The sequence below is a fragment of the Trichoderma reesei genome, assembly GCF_000167675.1.
Source record: "Trichoderma reesei QM6a unplaced genomic scaffold TRIREscaffold_27, whole genome shotgun sequence".
Taxonomy (NCBI): Eukaryota; Fungi; Ascomycota; class Sordariomycetes; order Hypocreales; family Hypocreaceae; genus Trichoderma; species Trichoderma reesei.
In genome coordinates this window covers 193141-207791 of record NW_006711174.1, presented here as the reverse complement: position 1 = coordinate 207791, position 14651 = coordinate 193141, and the positions used below count along the sequence as shown (strand labels likewise).

Here is a 14651-nt window from a genome sequence, read left to right as displayed (position 1 = left end):
TGTAATACATAGACCAAGGGGATGAGCCGCTGATTCGTGGTTTGGTATATCTTGCTTTGCTTTGCTTTGCGTTTGTTGCATCATCATGCCATCATTGCACGCGGCCGGTTTTCTCTATAGTGAGGCGTCATGGTTGCTGCCAGCTCTGGCTGTGCACATTCCAGTCAGTTTGTGTAAGCCACACCAGTAAGTAGTAGGTAGTTGTCGACTTGGTTACACTTGTGAGCCCTCGCACCTGGAGTGAGGAAGAGATTAGTAGGTAGGTTCAGTCTCTACAATTATTTGGGTACCTTAGGTGATACAAGAAGAGCCTTCTACTACAGTAGGTGTACGAGACGCCTATTATGTGGTCGACTTCCCAATCCTTCTATAGTAGTTTTATTTAAAGATATATATCACATCTTTTTTATTTGAATTTTTTTTATTTATCTGATTCAAGGTCAGAGACGACATGTGCGGAGCTATAGTACAATCTGGAGAGTTTGTTCGACAGCCTCCCCCTTTGAATACCTAAGGAGAGCAGACTCGCGTCTTTCTCTTGCTCAAAGTCGCCATCTTGTGTGACTGTAACCTGCAACGCAGAACAGCACTGCATATGTTTCCAAACTGAAGCGACATTCCAACCGGAATCGACGCATGGTACAACACAATCTCATTTCAAAATGTCGTCTCGGGGCCGACGTAGCGTTCTCTCTCGCTATCTAGACGTAGACGTAGACACCGTCATCCCATCTGTCTATCCAACACTGAGCGCAGTCTAATAGGCATGAGCCAGGTATTCCTTCTCAAGGCTGCCTTGTCCTAGCTTGCCCAAGCGTCCCTTGTGCGTGCTCAAAGGACCTCTAGCAGCGTTCGCAATGGGCGTGTATTCTCGTCCGTTGACGGTGACCGGCCTCGCCATTTTCCCTGTTTCGATTTGTCAGATTCATTCTTTGGTTTTAGTCACACTGAACAGCCTCGGCGCATACCAATGCCTGTGAGGTGGAAGTTGATAAAGATATTCTCCCACTGCTTCTTCGGCGCGTCGTATATCTCGTGCATGATGCTCAGATGCGGATGCGTGTCGGTGATTTTGTTCCACCAGTTCCAGCCCTCGCGATGGACCGGAGAGTGGGCGAATCGATGAATGTCCTCGACGCTGCGGAAGTAGCAGCACGTCATGAAGCCGTTGGACTGGAACGCAAGTGAGCAGAGTGAATCTGACAAGACACCAATTCAGCCCTCGGCATCACCTACTGTTAATCTCTCATTGGCACTTCTGTAATAGGAGGCACCGAGGACTGTCTTTATAGTCAGCTTATATCCCAACGTTTGTGAGGGGGATGCTGTAGCTGGAGTGATGAAGGACGTACAGCCGCTCTCCTTGTCGTCGTGCAGATTCCGCATCATCGCTGTGAAGAATTGGGATATCTCCTTGGCGCCTGATCCAAACATCCCCAGCGCACTATGGGTATGCCATTTCAGCAAGAGTTCAAGGCATATAAGACGCAGAAGGGGCAACAAAACGCACTGGTTGTTCCTCACGCCCAGCATAATAACCGCAACGCCCTTGTCGGCCACCTCACTCGGCGGGCTGCCGTCCTCGTTTGGAACTTGCACGGTGTATTTGCCCATGAGAACGTCCTGCATCTGCGTGTTGGGGATAAAGCCCCAATGCATGAGCATCGTGCGCGAGAATCGGAAGAGCAAAAAGACAGCGGCTGGGGCGACGGCAAAGGTAGGTCGGGCGAAGAGAAGCAGGAGGCCCTGGGCAACGGCACCCATGGCGATCCATGTGGAAATGGTAAAGTTCTCGCGGACGGTCTAGAGTGACTCGAGTCAGCGGTCGAAAACTTGACATGATCTTGGAGTTATCTCGAGGAAATGTCCAGAGGTAGAGGTTTGTGATGGGACGGAGACGACAAACATTCCAAAAGGCAATGGACGCGACTTGTTTCGGCTTCAGCTTGGGAATCTTGTCGATCTGCGGCGCAAAATGCTGGAAATCCATCTTGTCTATTTTCCTTCCTTTGCTCGAATTTCCCGAGATGGATTATTCTTGACGAGATTGTCTGTTCAAGGAGCACAAACAAAACGCTGCCAACAGGGGGGTTGGAGGGGCGTGCGTTGACTTATACACAGAACAAACGAGCAGTCTGTGAATCCCCTCCCCGACACTTGAGCCTACTGCATACTTAATTAAACATCTGACATGAATATTAATCAAGCAAAAAGCTTGTTGCCAACTGGTGCAAGAAACACAAGATGGGGTCACTGTTTGTATGTGAGTTACGATACTACTAGTTCAAGCATGCAGCAGCCCGTCTGCAGGTGTGTTTGTGTGTGTGTGTGTTGGGTCGTTTTGCGAACCGAGTGCGAAGCGGCCTTGTCTCGGGATCCTGGGTCACAAAGCGGCCTGTGTGATGGATTCTATGGCTTCTCCGCACAAGTTGGATAACTGAACCAGAATGCTGGCGTAGCAATGGCTGAATCTATTTGAATTCCCATCTTCAATCCTCCTCCGCTTCGTGGCTTAGCGACAGCAAGCCTGGCAAGCTCTTGGATGGGCTCAATGAGATGGAGGAATTTGCCCGGTCTTTGGGGAGGGACATTAATGAACAACCAAACAAAAGCCGGGCATAGGTATGCTCTCATCAGTGAACTCTGGTGGCCATGTCTTACGAGGGCCTGGAAAGCATGTAGAGGTAAGATGAGAGAGAATCCACCTCTACGGAATATTACATACTACATGCGGCGAATGCGGCCGCTATTGCGGAGTATCTGTACAACCAACGGCGGGCGAGCAGGGATCAGACCCGAGTGCGAGATCCGGATCCGAGTCCGAGGGATAAAGTGTAACGGCACGGGGGGGAAGTACAGGTACGAGATGGCCGGGATATGATTTGCTCTAGAATAGTAAGAGATGAAGGATTGGTGGCTTGCATGAGTACTGGGTATGTAAATGGTACGGCGATGCCGTGACGAACTTGAGAGGCCTCTGCAGATTGAGAACTACTACTAGTAGTAAGATGAGCTGGATTGTCTTGTTCCTCCGATTGCTATTCCCGGAGCTCGGCCACGTAAGAAGCATCTCTTAGTTTTGCTGCTCTGGTCTGCAATCACATGTGGTTGGTGATGGAACTCTCAATACGTGACCTGTACACAACACGGCATAGGGATAGAGTCATCATTCGTTATACTAGGTAACCACGAGCAACAAAGCTCCCAGTCAACCCCCGTCAGATCTCTAGCACGTCTACTAAGCTTACCTACCTATGTATGTACTGCTCATCTCCTGTCAGTCTGGAGCCATCACCAACGACCTCCTCCTCGACCTCCATCGACACACCTCCGCTTCTTGTACAAAGTCGCCGTGTCAAGCACCGCATCATCACTGCTCGCGACAAACTCATGCGTCAAATGCGTGCAGTTGTGAAACGTCAGCTTGCTCCAGCCATACGTCGCATTCGCCGTATCAAGCCCAAACCGACTATACGCCTGTCTCGGGCTCTGCAGCGCATCCAGCCCATCATAATGGCCCGCCGCGCCGTTCGTGATGTACCACGGCGAAGAAGGATTGTCTAGCTCTCGCGGATCAATCTTCAGGTCTGCAATCGGAGCCTGGCGCTCGTACACGTGCGCGTGTCCAGACAGCACCAGGTCGACGCCGTATCTGAGAAACAGCGGCTCAAAGACGTCTTTGCAGCTCCAGCAGATGGTGCCCGTGACGTTCTCGTGGCTCAGATACCACGGCCGGTGGCCGCCCACGACGATCCACGGCGTGCGGCTGCGGTCGACGGACTCGAGGTCGGCCTCGAGCCACTTGATCTGCGCATTCATCTTGCCGTTGACGGGGCTCGCGCCCTCGCCCTCGGTGCCGCCGACCTCGTCCGGGCCGACAAAGCCGTGGCCCAGGTCCGTCTCCGTGTCGAGCTGGATAAAGTGCGCCATGCCGCTGTCCCAGCTGTACCAGAAGTTGCCCGTGCCGCCAGAGACATCGCTCGGCATGCGGAAGTGGTTCTTGTAGCCCGTAAAGTTGGTCTGGCCCGGCATGCAGATGCTCAGGTCGTACGTCATGTTGTGCGCCTTGTCGGCCGTCCCGCCGTTGTCGCAGTTGGCCTCGTGGTTCCCCGGCCCAACCATGTACGCCTTGGACGCCGTGACGGGCATCATCTCGTTGTAGAAGTCGTTCAGGATGGCCTCGTACACCTTGTATCCCTCCTCGACCGTCGTGTTGGGCAGGAATCCCTGAATCTCCTCCTTGAGCCAGTAGTCCGCGTACGCAATGTCCCCGACATGCCACAGGAACTCATAGCCGCCCATGTTGCTGATGAGCGAGTCGATGGTGTTCTTCTCGCCCGGCTTGAGGACATTGTTGCCCGAGACGCCGGTGCCGGCAGAGGTCGTCAGGCCGCGTGCGCCCATAGTGCCCAAGTCAGCGACGACGGCAACAGAAAAGGGCGTCTTGTCACCGGCTTTGCGGCTGGTGGTAAAGTTGAACGGCTCATAGCAGACATCCTCGTTGAGCTGCGCCGGCAGGTAGTAGTACGTCGTGTCTGGCTTGAGGCCCTTGATGAGGACGTGGTTGTTGTACGTCGTCGACGTGGGATACGTGACGGACACGGCCGACGAGGCGACGTTGACGAGGTGCTCCTTTGAACGGCCCCAGAAGACGCTGGGACGGGCAACGTGGTCGAACGTGTTCCAGCTGACCATCATGCCGTCGTCGCCGTGGTAGGCGATGCGGATCTGGGAGTTGGCGGCATCGTCGTCGGCGGCGGCGGCCAGGGGCAGGAGAGCTGCCAGCACGGTTCCCTTCTTCATCTTCTTGGCTGCTGTCCGAGGCAGATGCTATAATAGGCTGCTGAATGCAATTGTCAAGAGAACGGCGTACATGGTGTTTATATAGGTAGGTACCCATCTAACCCATCCCCTTTACCTACCTACCTATGCAATCAACAACACAGCTAATACAACCCATCAACATCATGGGAGCTCAACGACAACGATGATGATGCTACTACCGTGTAAATTGCCTCACTGCGATAGGCTCACCGAGATCCATCCTGTGTGCCTGTGGGGAGATGCCCTGCGTCCCTATACTAGCATCTTTGCGGCACCGAAGCCAGGGGTAAGCCGATGCATGTGCTCGCCACAAGGCGCCAGATTGGCTGTCATCTGCCGCCGAACCAGGAACAACCAAAATCACCAGGGATCTGCCCTTGTCTGGATGCTACAAGTACTGCTTTGGATGGGGCAACATGGATTATTTCATAGTCTTGACATCTGGGAGTGTGTCATCGCCAAGAGTCGAGATGGGATCTCGTTCAACTCAGTTGTAAAGACTCGGGTGTAGGATGTTAGCCAGAAGAGAGTTACTCCCGTCTGGTATGCTTCATTTGGCTAGGTTGCAAGCCCAGACACCAAGCACATGGCTCTTTACCACGCAATACATAAAATTTCTACATAATCGAACCAATGCCCCCATCGCTGGGTCTGTATCTCAGCCCGGAATCCAGCCGTTACGGAGCTGTGATTGCTCACAATTGGAGATCTGTGGCGGTACCCTCGTATATACGCCATAGTCGAGGTAAACAGATCTGTGAATAGAGCTTATTCCCGCGAGGAGGCCCCTGATAGGTTCATTCCAGCTGAACAAGTCGACGACCAACATCTCGGTCTACGATATTATTTCCGACTCCATCGTCTGCAGGTTCAACCGGGCCATTAGCTAGCTAGCGATCCATGTCTCCTTATAGAGGACCACAAGCTCCATCAAGCCGCCGACACTCTGTATCAAAAAGCCTGCAGTGGACGCGCTACAGATCCTGAGATACTATCAGAACCCAGCTCAACAATCCAATCGCATCTCAGACCTTGCCACGTTGTCCGAGAAGCAGCTTAAGCTTCTTCAAGGCCCAGGCTATGACTTGCGGCACAGGCCCTGCTCCTGAAGACCTCGGACGATCCGAATATGAGTGATGCAACATGTCCAGAGAGAGCAACCTTGACCGAATCGAGATCACACTGGGCATTGAGTCTGCCCATGCTGCAAACGGGTCGAGACGACTGCTTGTGGGCAGATATGCTGCTGCTGTGCGAGCAGCTCTTGCAAACAGCATAAGCCTAATGATTCAAGTATTAGCGATTGGCTTTTCGTACGTTTCAATTTTCAATCTTACCAAAAGACTTAGACATTCGCTGAAGAAAATCTTGATCAACGGCGGCTTTGAATCGATTGAGGTAACGATCCATTTATCAGGATCATCAAGCCTCAAGGCTCTACCGTCGAGAACCATTGCCGCAAAGACTTCCAGTCCAGTTGCTCAACGTCATTTCCAATGCAGTAGAGGGCGTTGAAATCTAGAAGATCTAGTTGGATAGCAGATCTAGCCGGATCGACCTAGGCTTCTTGGGCATAACTCTTCAAGTCTCAGCATTTTCCGCTCGAAGTCCAGCAATAGCATCTTCAAATGCTGTAAGGATAGGGTCGTATAATAGGTTCGGATTCTTTGGGGTACCAGTGAAGCCTTTATGCAAGAAGAGGACGTCTCTGATCTTCTTGCACAAGGGCTTGACACAGGTGAACTCTTTTGGAAATTCGTCGAGAATCGTCTCCAGTCCTGCCTCAGACATGTCCCCACGCTTGACTCGCGCAATGTCCTGATAGCGTCCTGTGTACCATAAGGTCAAGCAGCTTTTCGTGGGTGGCGGCGCCTTCGACAAAGCCCAGCCCCTACGGGCACAGAGCCAGATCAAAACGTAAAAGAACGCTTCGAGGTCGTGACGATACGTGTGAGACGTTCCCAGAAGGACTTCGATAGCCATAAACTCCATTGTGCCGGTTCGATGCCGGGCCCCGCTAGGGCCCTTGCCTTCTTCCTTGGCCAAGTCCAGGTCGATGAGCATGCCCTTGAAGCCATCGGACTTGTCCGGGTTGGTGATGATGATATTATTCTCCGAGATATCGCGATGCAGAATCTTCCCGTCCAGGCAAAGGGATCGGTGTACTTTGATGGCGTCGCACAGGGCTTCGAGAAGCTCAAGAACGGTCCTAAACTGAGTGATGCATCGTCCTGCTGGAGAAATGGCTAGAACTCGCAGAATGCGATTGTCGAATGGTAGATCTTGGTCCTTTGGAATAAGGCTGGTCCCTTGCGGTGCCTCAATGGAGTAATTCAGCTTGCTCTCCTCGTCTTCCGTCCCGCGTAGCGAGCTATTTGTTCGGGATCGCTTGGCTGCACGGCTCGACTCGGCCACGGATTTTCGTTTTCTAGACGCACTGCTGCCAACGCTGGGATCGGAGAACTGCACAGATTGGCCATGGAGCCACGACTGTGAGGTGGACACACCAGAGCCGTTCGGGACATCTCGAAACTTGTACGGAGTACCAAAGACGAGGCCTTCGCGCAGCTTGCTGATGCTGGTGACCTCTTCGCAGTAGCCGACCAATTTCGCAAGCCCCCTGACACCGCGTTCGTGAGCCTTTGTGAGCAGATCTGCTTCAGGCGGTCGCTTGCTGGAGGTCCAGGAAAATTTCACAACCGTGTCAAGTTCCGTCGAACCCACGTCGCGAGCCCGGAAGCAAGTCGTCCCGCGGCAGACGATGGCTCGTTGAAATGCGATCGGTTTGGCGTCGAGCTCAAGTTTCCGCTTTCTCCTGTTCGCACGGGGTTCAACAGGCATTGTGACAAAAAGCCTCTGCTCTTTCTGCGTTATGAAGGTATCCAGTCCGAATTCTTCGTCGCTCATCATCAGGTACCCGCACATGACCTGGATGAACTTTTCGGGTTGGTCGTGGATGTCAAAGACGGCACCACTATACGGACCCGACCGATCATAGATCCAATTTTCCATCTCGGATCCCCTCAACGAGAATGCATGGACGAAACGACGTGTGGGTTGGGCTGCGAAGACGTTTCGCACTGCGCTGCCTATCTGGAGCCACAGAGCCTTGGAGTTCTTGTCCGACTCTTTCATTTCGCCAACCACCAGGACATGTTTCCAGTCATGCTGCAAGCCGTCTCCTTTCAGTTTCACCAAGAGGTCCAGCTGTCTTTGCGCCTCGGTCCCAACTCTATTGTTCCCGGAGCTTCTAAAGAAAGCGGTTCTCTCATTTGCCAGTAGCTCCCTTTGCAGGTTGAGCCACCACTCGCATACGTCGTCCTCGGTGCCCTTCTTGGGGAGCCGCGTCCACCGATGATCGTCCTCGCTGTACTGACTTTTGGCACGACGCCAGATTTGCTTCGCTCGTCGGTTCCATTTCCTGCCCTGGAAGTATTTCTCGTGGAAGCCCCCGACTGCGCGATGCGTGCAGTGGCAGATCTCTTCAAAGACGCGTTCTTCGATAGCCTGCCGAGTCTGTTCTGACCCCTGCTGCGAAGCTGATGAATGGGTGATGGGGGTTTCGTCAACAGTAGAGCTGCTAGGAGGCGGAGTGGTGTGGGCTTGTGATGTTGCCAGAATAAGGCGGATGACGGCAGTCCAGATCTCGGCGTCTGGTTCTTGCCTGATAATGGCTCTTGACAACGGACGAAAGTAACGATAACGATAATTGAGGTCGTTCGCCCGAAGCATTGTGCGGATATGGCCCAAATCAGATAGTAGGAAATCTCTGCCGGTCCTCGAGGCAAGGGATAGGGGGACCTCAGATGCAGATAGAATGCCGAAAAGCCTGGCCAGTGCTGCTACCAGCAGACGCGGTCGTTGTGGCGCATCTGCATCGTCGACGACGTCCGCCGTGCCGTCTAGCTGGAAGCTGCCCAGCGTCGAGTCCGCTTCCCGCAGGGCTTCTCGAATGGGATCTAGCGCATCGCCGAGGGGGTTGTTGTCGATGGCGTCGAGTTCTTCGGGCGCCAAGACGTCCATGGAGTGTTGCTGATGCGCCTCATACGCGCGTGTGGTGAGGGAGACAAGATGCGATGGCGATAGTAAATAAGGCATCGACGGCCTAGGAAGAATTGGCTGACGCGAGATCACGTGCCTGCCATTTACCTAGAACAAGGGGGGAGGAGTGACACTACTGACTCCATTCCTTACCGACCTGGTAGGCTACCATAAAAACTTATGAAATTCGCAATCTTAGATCTTAGAACTAGAGGCCTGGCCCTGCAAGTTATCTTTTTATAATAATACACCTTTCTATTATAAGATAAATAAATAAAAGTACCTTTATAAGCTAGTATATTATTTAAGTAAATTTTTCTTATATTATTAATAGCTGCAGTAAAAAGGTAAGTATACTATAATATTAAAAAACACTATATTATAATATTAATATACTAAAAATTAGCCTTAAAATACTACTATTAAAAGAAATTAGCTATAATATCTTTTAATAATATTTTTAACCTAGTTTAAAGCTAGTAAAGGCTTTAAAAAAATAATATTATTAATTAAATTAAATTTAATATATTAAATATATATTTTTTAAAAAGAAAAAGCTTAATATTATTTTATTTTTTATTTACTATTATATTTTTACTAACTAATGCCTATATAAATTAAAAAAAGGTATAGATTTTAAAAAAAATAATAAATTTAATATTTTATAGCCTTTTACCTTTTTAAAGGCTTTAAAATAGTTTTAAATTACCTTAAGTACTATTACTACTTAATAAAAAAATTAGGATTTTATTTTATAAGGTAAAATACTTATTTTTTACCTTATATAGCTAGCTTTAAAAAAAGCATTATTTAAAGCTTTTATTAAGTATTATAAGGCTAGTTATATTATAATAGTATAGTAGTTTTAAATAAAATTATAAAATATTTTTTATATAGCTATATTTTAAATATAAGAAAATATTTATATTTTTTAATAGCTAGTAAGCTAGGTTTAAGTATTATTATAATATAGTATGCTATTAAGTTATTAAATAAGCTATATAATAGCTAAAAAAAGCTATTATTATAATAAATAGCTTTTTAAAGTTTATTTAATATATATTAAATATAAAAAGATATATAAAGCTTAACTAAATACTTAACTTTATTTTATTAATCTACTGCTTTAAAAAAAGCTAAATTATTAACTTTAATAAAATGCTAATTTTATTTAAGTACTTTAATAGCTATATATATAATTACTTTAAGGCTTATATTATTATTAATAAGTCTAACTGTTTAAGATAAAATAAGTAGTAAGTAATGTTAATACTATATATTTATATTAATAAAAAGTAAAGGATTAAGCTAAAGTTAATTTTTTATAATTAGCTGCTTTTAATAAGTATAATATACTATAATAAGTACTATTTTTACTTTTTAAAAGTAATTATTAAATTTAATAAGATTATATATAATAATAAAGCATTATTTTTAAAGTAGATTATTAAGGAATTTAGCTACTGTAATTTTAATTAAGATTAACTTCTTATAATAAATATTATAAGCTTTTATAAAATAAGCCTTATTTTATAAAAGCTATATAATTAAAATATTACTATTACCCTTATCCTACTTAATATAACTAGCTAACTTTAACTTTTTAATATTATTATTAATAAACTCTTTAAGGATTAGCTATATAAGGCTATAGCTAAATATACCTTTAAATATAAGGCTAAAAGTAAGACTAGGTAGACTATTTATAATAAATATATTATAATAATATTTATTATTACTACTATTATTAAATACTTATAAAATAACTTATAACTTATTAAAAAAGCTTTTATTAAGTGTAGAATTAATATTAAGCCTAATAGCAGCTAGAATTATAAAATTAAAATTAAAAATATTAAATTAAATAATTTTAACTTTATAAGTTAAGAAAATATAGCTAATATTTTAATTAAAGCTAAGGAGATTATTAATATACTTTATAATAATAAGGAGATAATTATAAAAAATAAGAAGGCTATATTATTTATATATAATATAGCTATACTAAAAGCTTTAAAAGTTATTTATAAGTTATAAAGTTTATTAATTTTTAAAAAAAAGCAGGACTTTATTTACTATTTAATAAAAGCAAATACCTTACTTATAGCTATAAATACTATATAAAATAATATATTTTATTTATTAATTTAGTAAAAAGCCTAACCTTTTTACTACTTATAATAAACCTTAAAGCGCTTATTATACTGCTTTTAATATTTCCCCTATGCCTTAATATAGTAAAAATATATTAGGCCCTTTTATAAAACTCCTTTTATATCCTTTCTACTTACCTTCTTAACCTAACTATAGTAAATGCCTTTTAATATAAGGGAAATGCCTATTTTTATACCTAGGCTTAAGGGATTATAGTATTAAAGAGTATAAAAGTATTTAATTTAAAAGCAGAATAATATATTAAAGTTATTAATTATATTTAATATATATAAATTAGTATAATATATATATAGCTAACTATTAAAGCATATATAAATAATATTAATAAAGCTAGCCTTATTAGTATTTAAAGGTATTATATATATTTTTTTATAATATATTAAAAAGGTTAAAAATTTAGGAAAATTCTAATTAAAATAATATACTAGCTTATAAAGGTATTTTTATTTATTTATTTTATAATAAAAAGGTATATTATTATAAAAAGATAACTTATAAGGCTAGGCCTCTAGTTTTAAGATCTAAGATTATGAATTTCGCAAGTTTTTATAGTATTAATTCCACGCTGCTGGCCGTTTATAACCTCTTTGGGGGAATAGAAAGGGAATGCATTGACAATAAATAGTGAAGGCTGTGCTGAGCTGACACCTTGTTCAACAGTGAATCATTGTCGGAATTCAGCCAATGAACGCGCTTCAATCACATGTCAGGTGAATAAAAATTCACGGTGTTCAAGTTCAATTAAAAGTGGAACATCTATCAGGTCAGGTACGCGAGCGACTATGAGTTGAGGTATGTATGACCTCCGTTTATAATAGATTGGTGAGTAGGTGGGTGATTGCAAAGGCAATAGAAAGATACTCTGCAATCACAATAAGCGAAAGTAGGAGATAGTAGCACATCGAATAAAGAATACTTTATAACATTAATACGCAAGAGTAGGAAATGATAGCAAGTACTAGGAAGATATAGAAAGGATTAGCAATCATACCATAATACGGCTACGTATAATAAAGGGATGAAGTATCAGACAATAGAAAAGCACAGTAGTAGCAGGAGATTCTTGAAAGACAACCCAGAAATAAAGGGAAATAATCTCCAAGATAGAGGCATAGCTTTACAGGTGTAACACAGTTCAATCTCGCTCTACATTAGATCTGGTGAATAAGCTCGCAACGACTGTCAAAGATCAGTATGCAGCCAATCAAACGTATCCAGCAGCTCAAAATTGAAATCCAACGGCTCTGGAAAGTCAAACGCCAACGCCGCCCGAGGACTGTTTCCATCCGCGCTGCCGTTGAGCGTATAATCCAGCACCCGCTGGATAATGACCTTGCAGTCCATGCACAGATCCCCGTTGGGCGCCGACGGACGCACCCAGTCGAGGAATCCGACGAGGAGGCTGAGGTTCTGGATGATGCTGGAGCGCGTGATGCGGGCGTCGCTAGGGTGCTTGCCGGTGAATGTCGGGTTGAGCAGCTCCAAGCAGAGAATGCCGCCTGCTGGCGCTGCGTGGGCCATGAGCTTTGTTCGACCGTCAGACACGTTTCTCTTGCTGCAAGCTAGATCAACGACTTACAAGCCATTCAAAGTTGCGCCGCATCTCGGCAAATCGGTCCTTGTGCGTCCACAGCGCAAGAGTGAGAGTGAGCATTTCGAAGCTAAAGAGCAGCAGGTTGCCCTCGTCCAAGCTGCCGTTGAGCAGCAGCAGCCTTTCGAGCAAGAACATGGTCTGCAAATGAGCCAGCCGGAGCAGTATTCTCGCGTAAACGGACGTGGTGTCCAGCTCGGGATCTAGCAAGATATGTGGGCTATATTGAAGATGCGCAGGAAGAGTTGCAAACGTCTGCAGTTCTCGGGTCTGAAGGTTACTATGCGACCGTTTTAGCTTCACTGCGTTCCATGAAGCCCAGCAAGGGGGACATACCGCAACTCATTCAAAGTAATGCAGACGGTACAGCTCAAGGCGATTTCCATGACCTCTTCCAGATTGCCTGCCAGCATGCGCCGAGCTCGCACGAGCGTAGCAGGGTGGATCTGGCCCTTTGTGTTCCAGCCTCGGTCGTCCAATTCCGAAACCGCCTTGCGCAGCGTTGCTTCGTCTGCTATGAGCTCCTCGTCGGCAAGATCCAGCGGCAGAGGCGTCGTGCAGAACCGGCGATGAATGAGCGGAGGCCGGCCCGAGAAGGCGACACACCACTTGTCGACGTTGAAGATTTGAGCAACGACTCGCCTGCTGTTCTCGGAACATAGCGTGGGCGTGTATGGCATCTCTGTGTCCAGGGCGTGTAATCCCATGAACGTCATCATGGACACGCCTGCGCCATGGGAGTACCAGCACGTTCCAGCTGTTAAACCAGCATTAACATGAGTTCTTCCTCACATTAATCATCGAGCATCATGCTTACCAGCATCGCCATCCATTATCGATATCAGAGTTGTCCGACATCGGTGGAGATCTAACAGCACGGGGTTGCCCTCGCAAAAGTGCCGCGCCAAATCAACGCAGTATGTCATGTACGTTCTGGACAGATCATGGGATTCCTTGCCGGGGAGCCACTGAACGTGAGAAGGCCGAAACGAGTTGACAATGTCCCCGAGTCGCTCCAGGCCTGCCCAGATCCACCCGATCGACTCCCATCTGAGACTGCTGCTATCGCAGTACTGATCCATCCACCGGTGCGGATCATCAATCTCTCGAAAGGGCTGAGCCGAGTTGTTACATATCATCTCAGCGACCCGCTCCAAGTCAGGCCCTGTCCCGTCGGCGTTCTTCCTCAGCAGCTCTTGCACCGACCGGGTGATGCGAGCCAGAGCGACTTGCCTCCAGCCATTTCTCTGGCCATCCTCATGGTTGAAGAAGATCTGCTCGTTGCGCTGCCCCGGCAGAGCCTCCAACACATAGATGCTCATGTGGCGCACCAGATGGGGGAGCTGGTCAAAGGTAAGACGAGGAGCCGTTCGATCATCAGAAGAGGACCGCGACAGACGAGGGTCCGGCCCCTGGCCCTGAAGCAGGCTGAGGCTTCGCTTCGTCTGTTCGTAGACGGTGGCGTGGCTGGTGAAGCCCATGTAGCCCGAGCTGGGGGATCCGAGTCCGTTGACAGGCCTCAAGTCCATCGGATTCATGTTCGGAGCCGTGCTCGCCGCATTCGCCTTCTGCCGCCTCGGGCGCCTCCGAGGCTGAAGCACGGCTCCGACGGTGTAGGTGCATTCGCTGGCCTGGTTTCTCTTGAGGCATCGGGTGCAGACCGGCCGCGTGTGATCGCAGGCGACTTTGCGTGCCCGACACTGATCGCACGCCTGGAGGCGCCCGTTGAGACGCCGCAGAGGCGCTTCATTGTCGTTGATGCTCCCGCTGGTGATGTCGCTCATGCTAGACATGGCGATGAGATGGTGAGACCATGTTTGCGGTGACAGACACGGTGTGTAGATGGAAGGGCGTGTGAGAGCTGAGCTGAAATCCTGACATCCTGACGCTCGTGCTTAGTCATGGAGATGACTTCACTACAAATGTCATCCAAGAGCAGCAAAGTCCTTCGACACGAATTCTCAATAGAGATGTAGATCGTTGTTCCCTAGCAGGCTTTGTTCTTCAGGAACTGGAATGG

At 46.8% G+C, this 14651-nt stretch overlaps 4 protein-coding genes across 4 annotated transcripts; all 4 read right to left on the bottom strand.

Annotated features, from left to right (window-relative positions):
• Nucleotides 1-757: 757 nt before the first annotated feature.
• On the bottom strand, nucleotides 758-1990 carry TRIREDRAFT_111514 (uncharacterized protein; the record flags this gene model as incomplete). The annotated part of the gene is made up of 6 exons (XM_006968900.1): nucleotides 758-906; nucleotides 969-1173; nucleotides 1237-1280; nucleotides 1353-1444; nucleotides 1511-1803; nucleotides 1907-1990. The coding sequence occupies 6 exons, from the start codon at nucleotides 1988-1990 to the stop codon at nucleotides 758-760; spliced, it is 867 nt and encodes a 288-aa protein (XP_006968962.1).
• A 1301-nt stretch (nucleotides 1991-3291) lies between these two features.
• TRIREDRAFT_68973 (uncharacterized protein) lies at nucleotides 3292-4803 on the bottom strand (the record flags this gene model as incomplete). Its single annotated transcript, XM_006968899.1, has 1 exon — nucleotides 3292-4803. The coding sequence occupies one exon, from the start codon at nucleotides 4801-4803 to the stop codon at nucleotides 3292-3294; it is 1512 nt and encodes a 503-aa protein (XP_006968961.1).
• A 1602-nt stretch (nucleotides 4804-6405) lies between these two features.
• Nucleotides 6406-8847, bottom strand: TRIREDRAFT_123831 (uncharacterized protein; the record flags this gene model as incomplete). Its single annotated transcript, XM_006968898.2, has 1 exon — nucleotides 6406-8847. The coding sequence occupies one exon, from the start codon at nucleotides 8845-8847 to the stop codon at nucleotides 6406-6408; it is 2442 nt and encodes an 813-aa protein (XP_006968960.1).
• A 3375-nt stretch (nucleotides 8848-12222) lies between these two features.
• On the bottom strand, nucleotides 12223-14160 carry TRIREDRAFT_68930 (uncharacterized protein; the record flags this gene model as incomplete). Its single annotated transcript, XM_006968897.1, has 4 exons — nucleotides 12223-12564; nucleotides 12620-12911; nucleotides 12968-13388; nucleotides 13449-14160. 4 exons carry the CDS (start codon nucleotides 14158-14160, stop codon nucleotides 12223-12225), a joined length of 1767 nt encoding a protein of 588 aa, XP_006968959.1.
• Between the last annotated feature and the right edge of the window lie 491 nt (nucleotides 14161-14651).